General features: G+C 40.1%; 2 protein-coding genes across 2 annotated transcripts; one reads left to right on the top strand and one right to left on the bottom strand.

Annotated features, from left to right (window-relative positions):
- Nucleotides 1-42: 42 nt before the first annotated feature.
- Nucleotides 43-9355, bottom strand: rnf115a (ring finger protein 115a). The gene is made up of 9 exons (XM_084356403.1): nt 9178-9355; nt 6258-6316; nt 5978-6032; nt 5439-5719; nt 5187-5255; nt 4122-4194; nt 3940-4033; nt 2950-3065; nt 43-1171 (listed from the first exon to the last, which is right to left on the bottom strand). The coding sequence occupies exons 1-9, from the start codon at nt 9331-9333 to the stop codon at nt 1052-1054; spliced, it is 1023 nt and encodes a 340-aa protein (XP_084212529.1). The 5' UTR covers nt 9334-9355; the 3' UTR covers nt 43-1051.
- Nucleotides 9356-9361: 6 nt separating this feature from the next.
- Nucleotides 9362-14550, top strand: polr3c (polymerase (RNA) III (DNA directed) polypeptide C). Its single transcript, XM_084356398.1, has 13 exons — nt 9362-9488; nt 10935-11081; nt 11278-11542; nt 11641-11951; nt 12073-12177; nt 12302-12475; nt 12555-12606; nt 12713-12773; nt 12849-12999; nt 13541-13642; nt 13749-13798; nt 13922-14071; nt 14153-14550. The coding sequence occupies exons 2-13, from the start codon at nt 10935-10937 to the stop codon at nt 14229-14231; spliced, it is 1647 nt and encodes a 548-aa protein (XP_084212524.1). The 5' UTR covers nt 9362-9488; the 3' UTR covers nt 14232-14550.
- Nucleotides 14551-14670: the final 120 nt, after the last annotated feature.

Raw genomic sequence — 14670 nt, 5'->3', positions numbered from 1 at the left:
AATGTCTTTGGTTACAGAGGGGATATAAAATGACACCTTGGACAGTTTTTTTGTCAATTTATTAATACATCATAGACATTTTTTTTTCATATATATAATATACAGTTTGATAACCAGATATTTCACATTTGTGTCTCCATTCTCAATGTTTTTTTCCATTGCAAACCATAAGTTGTTGGACTAAAATTATTTACATCAAAAACAAAAGTGATAAAAATGTGAAACAAAAGACATTAACAGAGGAATAAAATGACGGAGGGATGCCATCTGTTTATAATATATACACCAGGAGGAGTATTTTTGAATCTAAAGCATTACATAATGGGCCGAGCTCCGTAATTTTTAATTTCATTCCCTTGCTGGTATGACATTTAATTTTTTCAGATGCATTAGAGTCCCTTGCTTTCATTCGATGTCACAGCTTCCATTTGTGGGGCGACCCAGAGTCCAATCATGATCTTCCTGACACAATCTCAAAAAAAAAAAATAATAATGAAAAATTAAACGTTACTCCCTCCATAAACATATCATTTATTGCAGGGATATACTGTAGGTGTTCATGTTGCCAGGTCCAGTCCCTGTAAATGCCAAGAGTGAAAGAAACCAGGGCTCAGTTGCAGGATCTAGCTAATTTTCAGATGAGAAACAAGGGAATGGTGTATGATATAAAGTCTGGCATTTCCTCACAATAGTGTAGCGCAGCAGTGCATTTCAAGAAAGTTGGGGAAGGAGTTTGCTTGAGGGATGGAAATGGAGAAGACATGGGCTTGATCATCATCAATCGAGGCTGGTTTGTCATTAGGCAAAAAAAAGAAGAAGAGATCTTGCAGACCTCGAGTGACTGTTAAGACGTCTGTACGGGTTTCTGCATACATGGTTGAGGAGAAAAGGCATTAAAATAGAAAATAAAAAATACAAAAAAAATATCAGACTGAGATGATTATGACTGCAACAGAGATGGAAAAGAGGAAAAGTGAGAAGCGTGTTCATCTTCTCGGTGTGTTGTTGGATGTAGGCGAGGAGAACCAAAGGGATGACACAGGTGGGTGTCTCAGAAGGACCATCTCTCCTGTGTGCGGGGGTCCATAGAGAGGGAGGGGGACTCTGACGGGGGCTGGCTGCTGCTGTCTTCTCCGTTCAAACTCTTCCTACACACTGGACATGTGTCATGCTGTGTGGCCACAGAGCAGAATAAAGATAACATTAGCTTTGGGCAGTTTTAACAAGTGGATTTTAGTTTTATTTCACATGCTGCTTTAGCTGTTCTTTCTCTTTCTGTCTGGTCAGTCAAGTACATCTCATGTTAAATGACTGATGGAGTAGGGCAACTTCAGCATGGGTAAATCTTGGATGATCTTGCACTTAGCATTTCGTAACGTCAGATCACATCAGTGAGCCACTGGATGACATGCTCCTTCATTACGATAAACAAGGGAAATGTTTCCCTGTCGACCCAACGTACATGGCAAATACTAAATGGTAACTTGACTGCACTTATCTAGCACTTTTCTATCTTAAAGAAGAATTTCACTGCTGGAAAATGTCACTGTTTATGCAGTTGAAAGATACAAATATGTTTGAAATTGGTGCTACAAGGGCAGAAAAAACAGAAATGGATGCGCTGTTCCCATTTGCTCAAAAAGTAGAAAACGTGTACTTGGTTCTGGTTTGTCTGTGTTGAAACAGCAAAGAATATGGCTAAACGGCACACTAAAATATGTTTCTGAGAACATTTTAGGTGAGAAATAGGCAGTGCAGCAACATAATCTTGGTTTGTATTTGAACAGCAGCCTATTTTTACAGTTAGAGCCGAGTTTAATGAGACAAGCCTCCTAATAAACAGCCCTAGAACCAGCAGAAGTCCACCAGATGATGCCAGAAAATGAGCAGGAAGCCTTGGGTACATTCAGCTTGGAGGTTTGCTGTTGTTCATTTGCATATACTACCCACATTGTAATAATACAATCCAGTTGAAAAGTGGCAAAGCTTGTTTTTATCAGACAAAACACTTCACAATTGGCCTGTCATTCACCCATTAAAATCACACACACAGAGACAGGTTCAGTTTTTTGTCCAACAACACTTCGACATGTTGACAGAAGGAGCCGGGGATCAGACGCCAACCCAGAAATTTGTGGATGGCTTGCTCCGTCTCCTGAGCCACAGCTGGCGCCTAGTACACCAAATGAATCCCCCCAAAAACGCACTATTTATTCTTGTTTGGGTAATTTTGCCAATTGTTTTGCTTTTGCAATAATACATATTTGTGAGGTGTTATAAAAGATTTATGTCTTCAGTTTCACAGACAGAGGCCTCGACAAACGTATGGGGTTTTTTTCCTCCATAGTTTGTTGACAATGATAAAAATGTAGAATAAAGCCAGCTTTACACCTCTTCCTAACCTACAAGTGAGAGAACTACAGATATACTACAAGCAATATTGTAGTGCAAGGGGGGATGAGATTTTTTTTTGAGTTAATAACTCATAACCAACATAATTTTCTTATGATTAATAATTTCATCACTTCTTAACCTTGTAAATCATCAATCATCATCATCAATTATGACTGCTGACCGAAGCAGAAATGGTAACATCAAAGGTGTAAGTGATGATTTTCGCCAATTAAAAAAGGTAGGAGGTTGAGCAGATACACTAAACTTTGCAAAAATAGAAGTAGGGCAAACAGTCTTACAGACAGGTGACACCTTGCTCATCCCATTTGCTGAAGCATGGAGCACGTGAAACAATCTGATGTTCCCTCATGTGGTGTAATTTTCTGGTCAGATGTTTCTATGTTGACCACTAGGTAGCCAAAGCATGTGTTCAAATTTCATTCAGGTGTTAATACATTCATGGCTGATGACATCTCATCTACAGTACTAAATGTCATCAAGTATCTATTTCATGAGTTTATTCTACAAAGTTCAACCTTCCCTGCTGTGACTCACCATTTCCAGCCATGGTACTATACAGTCTGAGTGAAAGAAGTGGTTACAGGGTAGCTGTCTGACTGGCTCTCCCACTGCAAAGTCCTCTTTGCACACCGGACATTCCATACAGCAGTCTGCAGGAGAGAAGATGGAAATATGATTTCTACGTTCAGTCTCTATTAATATCTTGTTGTGTCTAGTTAGTCCCTTGATAATGACCTGCTACATTTGATGAGGGGATGTGAATCGGATCATTAGTACCAAAGTGCCTTAGTGTGGTAGTTAAACATTTTTAAAAAAGGTACCAAGCATGAGTTTAACTAATTATCAAAACCATCAAACGAAAAGAAACTGAAGAAAGGGCAAACAGATCGTCACTTGTGACCTTTCAGCAGCCCTGCAAAAGTTGGGCTGCATAACTAACCACACAGTTACAGCTGAGTGGCAAAATAGGACGGCACACACAGAAGAGGAAGTCAAGAAGAACAGATCCGCAAGAGGACTTGGAAGAAAAACAGGGGATGTGAAAGACCGACGAGCAGAAACACGTCACCTGAAAGCAATTCACTGAACAAATTTCTGGTTCTCTGAAGGTTAATGGGTATTACGTCCTAAACAGACAAAGTTGCAGAATCTTCTTTTGGCAGGCAGCAACCGCATATAAACACAAGTGTTTTCCATGCTGTATCTCAGGGCTGCAGTGACTTCTAAACAAGTAAGCACGTGTTTATATACTAACAGATGTGTTAGAAGCAAATTTTTACTTTGATTTAACAGGTAAAACCCGATTTAAATCACTACTTTAAAAACAGATTCACAAATAGCTGGTCAGACCCAAGGTGTGTACTTACAGTAGCTGATTGTCTAAATACAGTAATTGCATACAGAGGATCAGACTAATAGTTTCAACATGCCCCTGAGCAATATTGCAATTTGTACTTCAGGGACATGACAACAGAAACATGGAGAGATCACGTGAGGTAAATGTGGAAACAAGGAATTACTGACCTGCTTGTTCCTGAGAGATATTGACAGTTGGGAGAGAAGAGATCTTCTCTTTCTCTGCTGGAGGAGGTCCTGTGTTCTCCAACTGACCTAGTAACTACACAAGCACACTTGTAAACTTCAGAGAAAACATAAGGGTTACATAAAGTTTGAGAGTAGTTCTGTCAGGTTCTATCTTGGTTTACCTGTGTTATCACGGCGTCTAACCCTCCCTGTCCCCAAGCGTAATCCCCTGGATTAGAGTGCAGCATCCCCGTCCTGAGAGAGACACAAGCCGTGTTCCCATCAATGTATTTTTATGCACATTTTGATGAAACGCATCAGAAAAGGTTGATGGAAACCTCAATTTTACAATGAAAAAAAAAGAAAAAAGTTTTCACACTCCTTTCAGTTGGCTGTTGCCTTTTTAGAAAAAGAGTTGCTGTGTCTTGAAGGAGACACCTCATTGCACCAGACAACCTGATGTAAACGTTCTCACATTAATATACAAAACAAACAGAAATGTCATATTTCCATTGCGTTTTCTATATTGTTTTTTCCTCGCCGTTTGAGATTTGACTGGTGCTCTCTTTTACATCTCTTACATCAGCTACAGTATTATAGTTTTCTAACTGGAGGATTGGTGCCACCGAATGAAACAGTTGCTCATGATCACAATACAGTAGTGAATGCAAACAAGCTGTCAATTGCATTTTTCTTTTGCCAATGTTCTCAAATTAAAACCAAAATTTGTGCTACATTTAGATGGATACATAATAAAGCTGGACGATATGCCCTTAAAATAATATTGCGATATTTTAAGGCTGTATCACAATACACAATATATCTCTCTACATTTTCAAATCTCCTCAAAAGCACTTCATAAATCAATAATTAAGAAATGATTGTCGGGATGACTAGTGTTACTCTCTCAAAATAACACAATGACATTTTTGATAAATAATCATCAGTAATATGCAGATAATGACTAAGTAGATAAAGGCAAGTATTAGAACAAGTTACAGTTACATCACTTTACTGTAATGCAGCCTTTAAAACCAGGAAAAGACAACACTTATGTTATATCATCATATCATATAATGATATCCAAAATCTAAGAGGATATACAGCTCCTATAACAAATAATATAACGATATAACATTGATATATAACCCAGCTCTACTAGAGACAGCAAAATTGGATGAGAAACAGCACTGGACCCCCACACTCCACCAGGCACATCGAACACTGTGACTGTAATGTCATCTTACCATGAGAGAGGAGGTGAGCCAGGGACTCCGGAGCTGGCAAAGAGGCCGGTAAGAAACTGTTGTACAATCCTGTGACACAGAGAGAAAATATAAAATGGTTAATGTCACTGCCAAAAATAAGAACACTTAGGATGGTAAGAGCATAAATAGCGCCGTCATTATTATTAGTGGGAGTATGCAAAGAGGAGAAAAGAGCCAAGAGGATGGCAAGGAAGACAGAGGAGGTGGAAGCTGAGCTGGTCAGTAACTCACCCCTCCACAGCAGGTGAGCGGTCCGGCCTACTGCTGCCTCTGGACCGGTATCTCCTCTGGCTGTGCAGGCGAGGGGGGCGTCCTGGTCCCCAGTGGTCCCCAGCTCCTAGTAGACCCCCCATAGGTCCCCCTAGGCCTGCTGGGACTGACCCCCCGATTGGTCCCCCTCCCAACCCCCCCAGATCACTGAGACCCCCCAAGCGGCCTCCGGGGAGCCGAGGTTCTGAGTCGGGTGTGTCGCCGTCTGTAAATGGCCGCTCCAGTAACAACAGGTGCCATAGCTTCAGGGAGAGGGGAGGAGACAGGTAAGGGTTTGGAGAAAGAGGGGTTGAGGACAGAAAGTGGAATTGAAGATAGGAAAGCAGACAACACAATGGGAAAAAGGGAAAGCAATAGAAAAATGGAGGAGGGGAACAAGAGAAAAGTGAGAGGAGAGAGAAGACAAATTTAACCAAAAGACATAAATTATTCCAATAAAAAAACTAATGATTCCAGTCAATCCTCTTTTGCTCCCCCAAATCCCTCACAGCAGCTCGTACCTCTGCAAAGTGTGTGGCTGTGTCATCTATCCCATTAGCGCCACCCTCTAGGAGACTGAGGGAAAATGCGCACAAGGGGACAAAAGACAAAATATTAGAAACATCTACCGAACACTATACAGGACACATGCTAGTCTGGAACAAAACTGGAAGGTGAGACTACAATCTGACACTGCAACATGTGTGATCGTGAACACAAGCAAGAGAAAAAGTCTGACAGTTTTTATTCCAGACTAACGCCAACGTCCTGTGGAGACGTGAGGTAGAATATGTCTCTTACCTGGAATCTTCTGTTACTTCCTCGATGAACCCTGAATCACATCTTGGACAGATGTATTCCTGGAAAGAGTGTCCACACAGGGTAGGTTAGGAAAAATTCCTTATTAAAATTTCCTAGAAGCCATGGTGACACATCCAAATGTCTTCTTTTGTCTGACCAACAGTCCACAACCCAAAAATATTCAGTTGACAATGATAAAAAGCAAAGAAAAGCAGCAAAAAAAAAAAAAAAAATCACCCTGGAGAAGCCAGAGGCAAAAAAAATCTTTTGCATTTCTGTTTTTAAAATCATCGAAATGAATAATTGAAGACATCATAGATTAATTTTCTAGACTGATAGACTAATTGTTTCAGCTCTACTTCATTAAAATAATTTTGTGGTGAAATGATGCAACTGTATTATGACTGTGTTCTTCAAATGAATGATTTCTTTTCAATTAACACAGTTCATGATGTTGAACAACAGTCTGACTTTCTGAATTTAATATCCACATAAGGTGTTTGATGTAATTGTGATGTATTAATATCTAGAAAATATTCTTCTACATTCTTCTACTAACGAGCCATTGAAGAGAATCATAAAAACATTGTCAGACACAATGCTGACTGGTTTGGTCCACAACGCAACACTTTGTCTTTGCAAGGATCGTATCAGTCCATGAGGCCAGTGTTTTATGAATGTAGCCCAGGAGGTAGAGCTGGTCTGCCAACCACACCTAAAGTGTGGAGTGTTTAGAAACCACCTCGGCAGAATGAGGAAGGCACTACCGGTTTAAACAGCTGGATCATATGTAAGCCAGGGTTTGTCAACTATGGGAACAGGAGTGAAGTGGGGTCATTTAATATACAGATTAGAGTGGTACGCTTATTTTATAATATGCAATGAAAAGTAGGTCAAAAACATACATTTTTCTATTACATAATATATAAATATATTATAGCTAAGTACAAATGAAGAACAATGCTCAAACTCACATGACAAATTAATACCCTCTTTTAGCTTAGTTCACAAAAATAAATTCAGGAATTTAAAACCAGACTGATGGTCACAATTGGTTGAGAAACCCAGCAGTAAGCAAAAAGTCTTTGAGTGAGTTGTGAGTCATTTTCTCATACAAAAGATTTTCACATCTGGGTATTAATAGATATATGAATGAGAGATGGTCCCTGGGATAGACTGTAGTAGTGTGGGGTGACGTTAACCCCGGGTGTTGCAGTCAGTTGGCTCAGTGGAGAAGACATGCCACAGGTCTGAGTGTGTCTGAGACAAGCAGGCTAGTTTAGAGTCAGTGACAGAGCAGGCTTGAATTACCCTGAACCATAAAAAAAGGATTCAGCTGACAAGATAATCTGGTGGACTGACTTAATGACACAATGACTGCTAGTAGCCAAGAGATAATGCATTCATTTACAGTTACTCAACCAGTTTATCATTTAATGAGAAGTCAAAATGCCCATCAGTTTCCTAAAATACAATATGAAATCTATAAATAGCTTGTTTTGTCCAACCAACAGACTTAAACTCAAAGACAGTAAGTTTACAATCATAGGACCAGCAACTCTTTACACTGAAGGTTGAGTCTGACCGTTACCGGGCTTTAGGGGCTGATGCCGAGACCGATATTTGGGAGAAGAAACAATTACAATGTTGATTTATCTGCAAAAATTCTTACATACACATAATATGTACATAAACACACATTTTTTGCAATGATCCCTCGGATCTGATCATCAAACACTTAAGTTAAGATTCAGAAGTAATGGAGATTTTACAGTATAACAATAAACTTTATTGTCAAAAATTACATCAGGACACTGAAACAATAAACTTCCCTGGGAATGTGATATTTATAAAATCACTCAAAGCTTCTTCTTCTGCATTATATTCTGAAAAAATAAAGTTTATATAGACATATGTCGGACAACATGTACACCGATACCGATAAGTGATCAGCCAATAATATTGGGAGACCGATATATCAGTCGGGCTCTAATTTAAGATGCTGCGACTAGAAAATGTTTTTAATTTCTACTTAAATATAGACTTACACAACCAATTGGTTATCCAAATTGTTAGCGATTAATTTTTTTGTTGATCAACTAATCGATTACTCAAATAATGATTTCAACTCTAGTCGGTTTAACACAATATTAATTGAGAGCACTACAAACAACAACTTCCAAAAGGACAAATAATTTGATTTAACACCTCTTTCAACAAAACCATTAACCTATAACCTTTATGAACCAAGGATTTAGCACAGTGCTGTTGTATTAGACTGGATTAGTTTTAGCTAGGTGTGCCTGATAAACTGGCAACTGTGTGTGTTTAACACATCCTGAGGTTGGTTAAAGTCTGGTAAGAAGTGGGTCATGCCAGAGTTAAACTCTCACGACTGACTTTTAAAACTGAAACTAAAAACTAAAATGTTTGTGTTCCTGAAATTCCCCAACTCTTCCTGCCACTACTGTGTTTTACCAGAAGCAAAAACTGAAAACAAAAATAACCAACTACCAAACAACTAATGTTAGCACTGTCTATTCAATTAAATGACAAGGTAGTAGCACAGACCTTCCTGTCTCAGCTGTTTGTGTTGTTTTGTGCAAAACACAATATCCCCAAGCTGCAAAGCAAAGCGTCAAACACAGCGGTTTGACAAAACTGTCTCAAACACGCCAGCCCAATAAAACCTGTCGTTATTTGCTTTTGATGTCTGTTTTTGGACGAGACATTTGCGAGTGTCACGAGTTTATTTAGAGAGTTAACAACAACAAACGCCGCTAACTGCTAACAGGCTAGCTAGTGTTGAGCTGTAGCGAGCAAGCGAAACAAACGGTATTTCAGAGAAAGGTTGACTTGTCAACTGAACATTTTATACAAGAGAGTACGATAGATAAAGAAAGAAAAACATCTGCCTTACCGGGAGTTTGGGGTTCACTTCTCCTTTACAACAGTGACAGAAAAACCGATGCGGTGGAACAGCCGCAGCCTCCGCCATCTTCCCCACACCAGCAGCACAAACACTGACGTCGGTCCTCCACAAACTGAAGACAGCTGTCCGCCTCCAGCCCGGCATGCACCGCGGCACCGCTGGGCAAATCCAAGCGAGCCAAGCCGGAGAGCGGAAGTGTTCATGTGTTGACAACGAGAGGCCACATGTGTTTAGTTGCAAATCTTTGGGATGCTTAAAAGCAAGGAGCACCTCTGTCCAGAAACTTCACTCTAGAAAAGGTTTGTGAAAAACAGAGGAAAAGTGGACGTCTCGGATGACATAATGCTCAGGTGTATACGTTAGCTGTTAGCTAGCTAGTATGTAGAGTTGTACCTGTCTGGTGATAACAAAGGTTCACTTTTAGCTGTGCGACAGCAAAATAAGCTTTCTTTTTAAACAAGCATGTGTAGCCTTCTGTTAATATTGTGACTGTGGATGTCGAGCACTGACATTTATATATCTATATTACACAACACGGCATATTTCATCATTTTAGCATTGTACTTATGAATACACTTCATCACAAAATATAAGTCGTTATTAGCCATGATTGAACTCATGTTGGTAAGATTTTTCTTACATTTGAGATTACCTACATCCAACTGGACAGTAAGAAGTTCATCTCTGTAGAAGTTCAAGTTTCTCATCCCAAACAAGTCTCTGAACCATGGTTGATGTCTTAAAGGAGCACTATGTAGTTTTGGAAAAGGAATTCAAACTCAGAGTTTTAATATTTACAATATTAATGACGTCATAATACCAGTTTAGACATATTTTATTATAAACAAGCTGTTCTCAGAGGAAAATAAGGTCCCCAGAACACTGTTTGAAGCTAGAAAGGTGGCAGGGTCCGCCAAATATAAACAAAGTCAAACAGTATGAAATTGTGTTGTTCTTTAAGGTCAGTTTGTTTATTCAGCCATGAAAACAAAGAGAGTTTGTTTATTTAGTTTGTTTAGGCATTCAAAAAATTAGTTAATGAAGAAATTCAAGCTTCTCGAATGTGAGGATTTGCTTCTTTTCTGTTGTAAACTGAATATCTTTGGGTTTTGAACTGTTGGTTGGACAAAACAAGACATTTTAAGATATAACCTTGGAGTCTGGCAAACCCAATGATTGTTATTGTTAAGCTTTATTTACTCAAGAAATCTCACCGCGATCAATAATGATTGTTTGGTGATTCAGTAATGAAAATAATCGTCATCATTGTTGCTATTCAAAACACAGATGAAGAGCCTTTTTCTGTGTTTTGGATGCTTTTTGAAAGCTTAAACCACATAGACTCTACATGTCTCTACTCCATAGGTGTAAAGCATGTGTCTAAATAATAACATTATTATTATTTTAATGATTCAATTAATAATGGCTGAATTCCATTGAGTGGTTTCAGTTTCAGGATTCCTGTGCCATTCATGCAGGCTCACTGTCACACTGTCATGGCTCACTGGGAATAAAACAGAGCCATTGTTATTGTAAATATTATTAATAACACCTGTGGAAAAACGAATATTGTTCAAAAGATATTCCCTTTATTCCCTTTTGATGGTAGCTACTATCAAAAGAAAATACAAACTCTCAATGAAATAGCAAACTAATGCAAACTAATACAGGTGCTTAATATAGGTTGTTGGGAAGCTTGTAGTGTAGTGTGTAATCTGTCTTCATCTGTGTGTTTGTGTGTGCAGATGACTGCCCAGGAGGTGCGTCTGTGTGGTCTCCTGCTGCGGGAGCACTTTGGAGAAGTGGTGGCGAAAGTTGGAACACACCTGCTCAGAAGTGGAGCACAGAATTTGAGAACCCTCATTCATGAGACTGGCATCTCACTGGACCTGGTACCACTCCTGCACTTACTGCTTCTACTTCACACCTTTGAAATATTAATACATTATGTATTTAGCAGTAAATATACTGCTTCTCAGCATTTTCAAGCAGAGCCATAATTTGACTATTAATCTGTTTTTTGTGGGCTTGTAAAGGTTTTTTTATGCTAAAGCTCCCCCCCGCCCCCCTATTTCTGTCTCACTGTAGTTGAAGAAGTCCCTGTGTGTGCTCGTGCAGCATGGCGTCTGTGTGTTCAGCTCAGGCCGTAAAGGACCAGGGAGCCCCACAGAGTATCGGACCAGCTGTGATCGGATTCTGCGAATTCTGCGATACCCGCGCTACATCTACACCGCCAAAACCCTGTACGGTGACACCGGAGAGCTGATCATAGAGGAGTTACTACAGAGGGGGGACATGACCATGAGCAGCACGGTTAAGACAGTCGCCGACCGCCTCACGCAGAACATGGAGGGTCAGTATCTCAGTGTCTTTACCAATCAAAGACTGAGGAAAAGCCTCTGTGTCTCCCACTGTTTTGTGAAGGCATGTTTGTATTTCTTGTTGTTCTAGAGGGTCGCAGCATGGATTTCAGTGAAGTGTCTTCCGCCTTCTCCAAACTGGTGGAGACTCATTTTCTTCAGCGATGCCCTCCAATGGCGGCAGCAGTAACAACAAACAGCGCTACTCCAGCTACTCCAGCTAACCCTGCAACGCCCGGTACTCCTGCTGCCCCTGTGAGCACCACCCTGCCCACAGCAGAGAGCTTCCCTGACTGTTACAAGGTGCCTCACGTGACACTCACAGGGAAAGGCAAACGCAGACTGTCCAATGAGGATGGAGAGGACCAAAGGAGTGCAAAGAGGGCTAAAATAGATTCAGAGGTAGGTGTTTGGAGCCTGTTAGTTAGGCTTCTTTGCACTTTTAAAACTCCCTGTCTCTTACATAAGACATATTATCTTTTGTATGACCTTCCATCTCTCGATGTCTGTCTGTTCTGCTCAGACACATGGTGATGAGGGGATTTACTGGCAGGTGAATTTTGAGAGGTTCCATCTCCACTTCAGAGACCAGGCCATCATCAGTGCTGTGGCCAACAAACTGGACCAGGTCATAGTCACACATGGATGCCTAAAATATATTATATAAGGAATAGTAATTTAGAGAAATATGGTATTTATTATTTATTATTATTTTAACAATTGTCTTTTTATATTTCGTCTTAATAACTCAGACCAGCAGTGAGATAGTGAGGACGATGCTGAGGATGAGTGAGGTGACGACGTCGCCAACAGCCACCTGCACAAAACCCCTCTCAGCCAATGAGATCTTCAGGTCCCTCCCAAGTAGTTACAACATCGCCAGACCCATCTTGGACCAGTATCTCACGCTACTGGTTGATGACCCGGTATGACCTCTGCAAAACGCATCACATTTTCCGCTATTAATTTGTATCTACAAGATTTCTTTTTCTTTTCTTTTCCTAGATGGAGTTTGTGGGGAAGGCTGGGGAAAGTGGAGGAGGGATGTACGTCGTCAGTATCCTTTTCCATTGAGAGGGTTTTTGTTGAAAACCGACACACTGTTTTGCTATTTAATTCATGAAACACAAGGCATGGATGCTTTTTCTTAACTCACCTCACAGATTTGCACAGAGCTCTGGCCAATCTGGCTCGGGCCACGCTTGAGTCTGTAGTACAGGAGAGGTGAGTGTGTGTGATTTTTAAATTGTGTATACATGCCATTGTCCAACCAGCGACTCATTCATTTTTATTCATCAGATTCGGATCCCGGTCCGCGCGCATCTTCCGTCTGCTTCTCAGGAAACGTCACCTGGAGCAGAAGCAGGTGGAGGATTTTGCCATGATCCCAGCCAAAGAGGCAAAAGACATGTTATACACTCTGCTTTCACAGAACCTGGTGCAGCTGCAGGTACAGAAGATGCTTTCAAAATTCATCTCTTTGCGTTTATTAAGCTATTACCCAACTCTGAACTTTTAAACTTTAAAATCTGATTGAAGGAAGAGCTTCCAAAACAGTCCTCTGCTCGAAGCTGTTGCCAGAAATAATTTGTAACTTTGACAAAAATAAGAAAACATGCTGATCGCTGTAATGAATTTAAATATACAAAGCAAGTTTCAAGTCTCTTAAGACGAATTTTCTGCTGCCTGGAGAAGAGTAGGAGTAATCCAAAAATATCTGATCCAAAAACCTACTTTGAAAATTATTTGGCACACTTTTTAAAGATAAGTCAATGAGGTATTTTTAAAAGTGGACCCTCAAGCATCGTGGCCTCATCTTTTATTCTGTGGACAATGACGCAACAATTTAATAAAAGTGACCATTTTGCAGTTTCACTGATAATGACCGCTGCAACAGGCACACTCAGATTATACGAGTCGTCAACTTGGAAGGAGCAGCCACATTTGTTGTTCTTTAATCTACCTACTCGTTCTATTTTTGTATTCTTCAGGAAATCCCAAAGACTCCTGACTACGCTCCCTCACGTACCTTCTATCTTTACACTGTCAACCAACTCCCAACTGCACGAATGCTGCTTCAGAACTGCTACAAGGTAAAAAAAAAAAAAAAAGAGCTTTGGATAGTAGAGGATTACTAATGACATGCTTTTTTGTCTTTTATGCTGCTTTTGCCGTCACTAATGTCTCGTCTCTATGCAGACAGTAGCCAACCTCATAGAACGACGGCTGTTTGAGACCAAAGAGAGCAAGTGAGTTCAAGTTTTCTGCATCTCTGTTCTTGCACACCAGATTATTTCACATGTTCCACTTTTGTCTGACTCACACACTGTGTCACAGATCAGTGGTTGATTAGTTTTCTGCTTGACTGACAGGCGTCTGCTGGAGAAATCCCAGCGAATCGAGGCCATTCTAGCATCTCTGCAGGCCAGTGGGGCCGAGCCTGAGCAGCTGACGGAGGTTGAGGAGATGATCACCGCTCCTGAAAAGCAACAGCTGGAGTCCTTACGGCTTCATATCAACAAGTAGGGGCACAAAACAAAACTACGCTTTCTTTTTTCGTGTGTTTGTCTTCCTATTCTCACTATTAGTGTTTTCTCCTGCAGGCTAGATTCAGCAGAGAACCAGGTGGATGAAACCATCTTTCTGCTGGAATCGTACGTCAACTCTACTGTCACAAGCTGAGAGTCACTACAACTCACACATTGTAGTTTTGCCTTTACTTTCCATGTATGAATGCTGTCCAATATGGCTGTTTTTATAGTTTATATGACTGGATTGTTTCAGTTTAGAGTGATGTATAACCTGAACTTGATTATTTTGCTTGTTGTTATTGCATACATCAGTAAATGAATAAACTGAGCACAAGAATACTTCTTTTCAACAGTTTTAATTTCATTAAAGAACAAACACAAACCTGTAAGACAAACACTGGACAAAGTGATCGTTGGAAATGTAAAACCATGAAAAAATCTGTATATTAAATAAAAGCATTGTGGTTTAATACACTTTGTTTTTTTTCCTTAAAATTAGAAAAAGATTATTTACATAAGTGCTCCCGACCCTGGAAATAGTGGGTAGTGCATTTCTGTTGGACCCTCAAATGCTCTTTTTGGTCCTGGTC

The sequence above is a fragment of the Pagrus pagrus genome (genome assembly GCF_965226575.1).
Source record: "Pagrus pagrus genome assembly, chromosome: 7".
Taxonomy (NCBI): domain Eukaryota; kingdom Metazoa; phylum Chordata; class Actinopteri; order Spariformes; family Sparidae; genus Pagrus; species Pagrus pagrus.
The sequence above is the reverse complement of the archived record's forward strand: the minus strand, read 5'-3'. Positions and strand labels throughout refer to the sequence as shown.

Excerpts from the sequence above, each read along its gene's own strand:
- rnf115a (XM_084356403.1), bottom strand. The coding sequence starts at position 9,333 with ATGCCGGGCTGGAGGCGGACAGCTGTCTTCAGTTTGTGGAGGACCGAC. Across the intron at positions 3,066-3,939 it reads TATCTCTCAGGAACAAGCAG|ACTGCTGTATGGAATGTCCG; the intron begins GTCAGTAATTCC and ends TCTCTCCTGCAG. Across the intron at positions 1,172-2,949 it reads TAGTACCATGGCTGGAAATG|CATGACACATGTCCAGTGTG; the intron begins GTGAGTCACAGC and ends GTGGCCACACAG.
- polr3c (XM_084356398.1), top strand. The coding sequence starts at position 10,935 with ATGACTGCCCAGGAGGTGCGTCTGTGTGGTCTCCTGCTGCGGGAGCAC. Across the intron at positions 11,082-11,277 it reads CTGGCATCTCACTGGACCTG|TTGAAGAAGTCCCTGTGTGT; the intron begins GTACCACTCCTG and ends GTCTCACTGTAG. Across the intron at positions 13,000-13,540 it reads AGAACCTGGTGCAGCTGCAG|GAAATCCCAAAGACTCCTGA; the intron begins GTACAGAAGATG and ends TGTATTCTTCAG.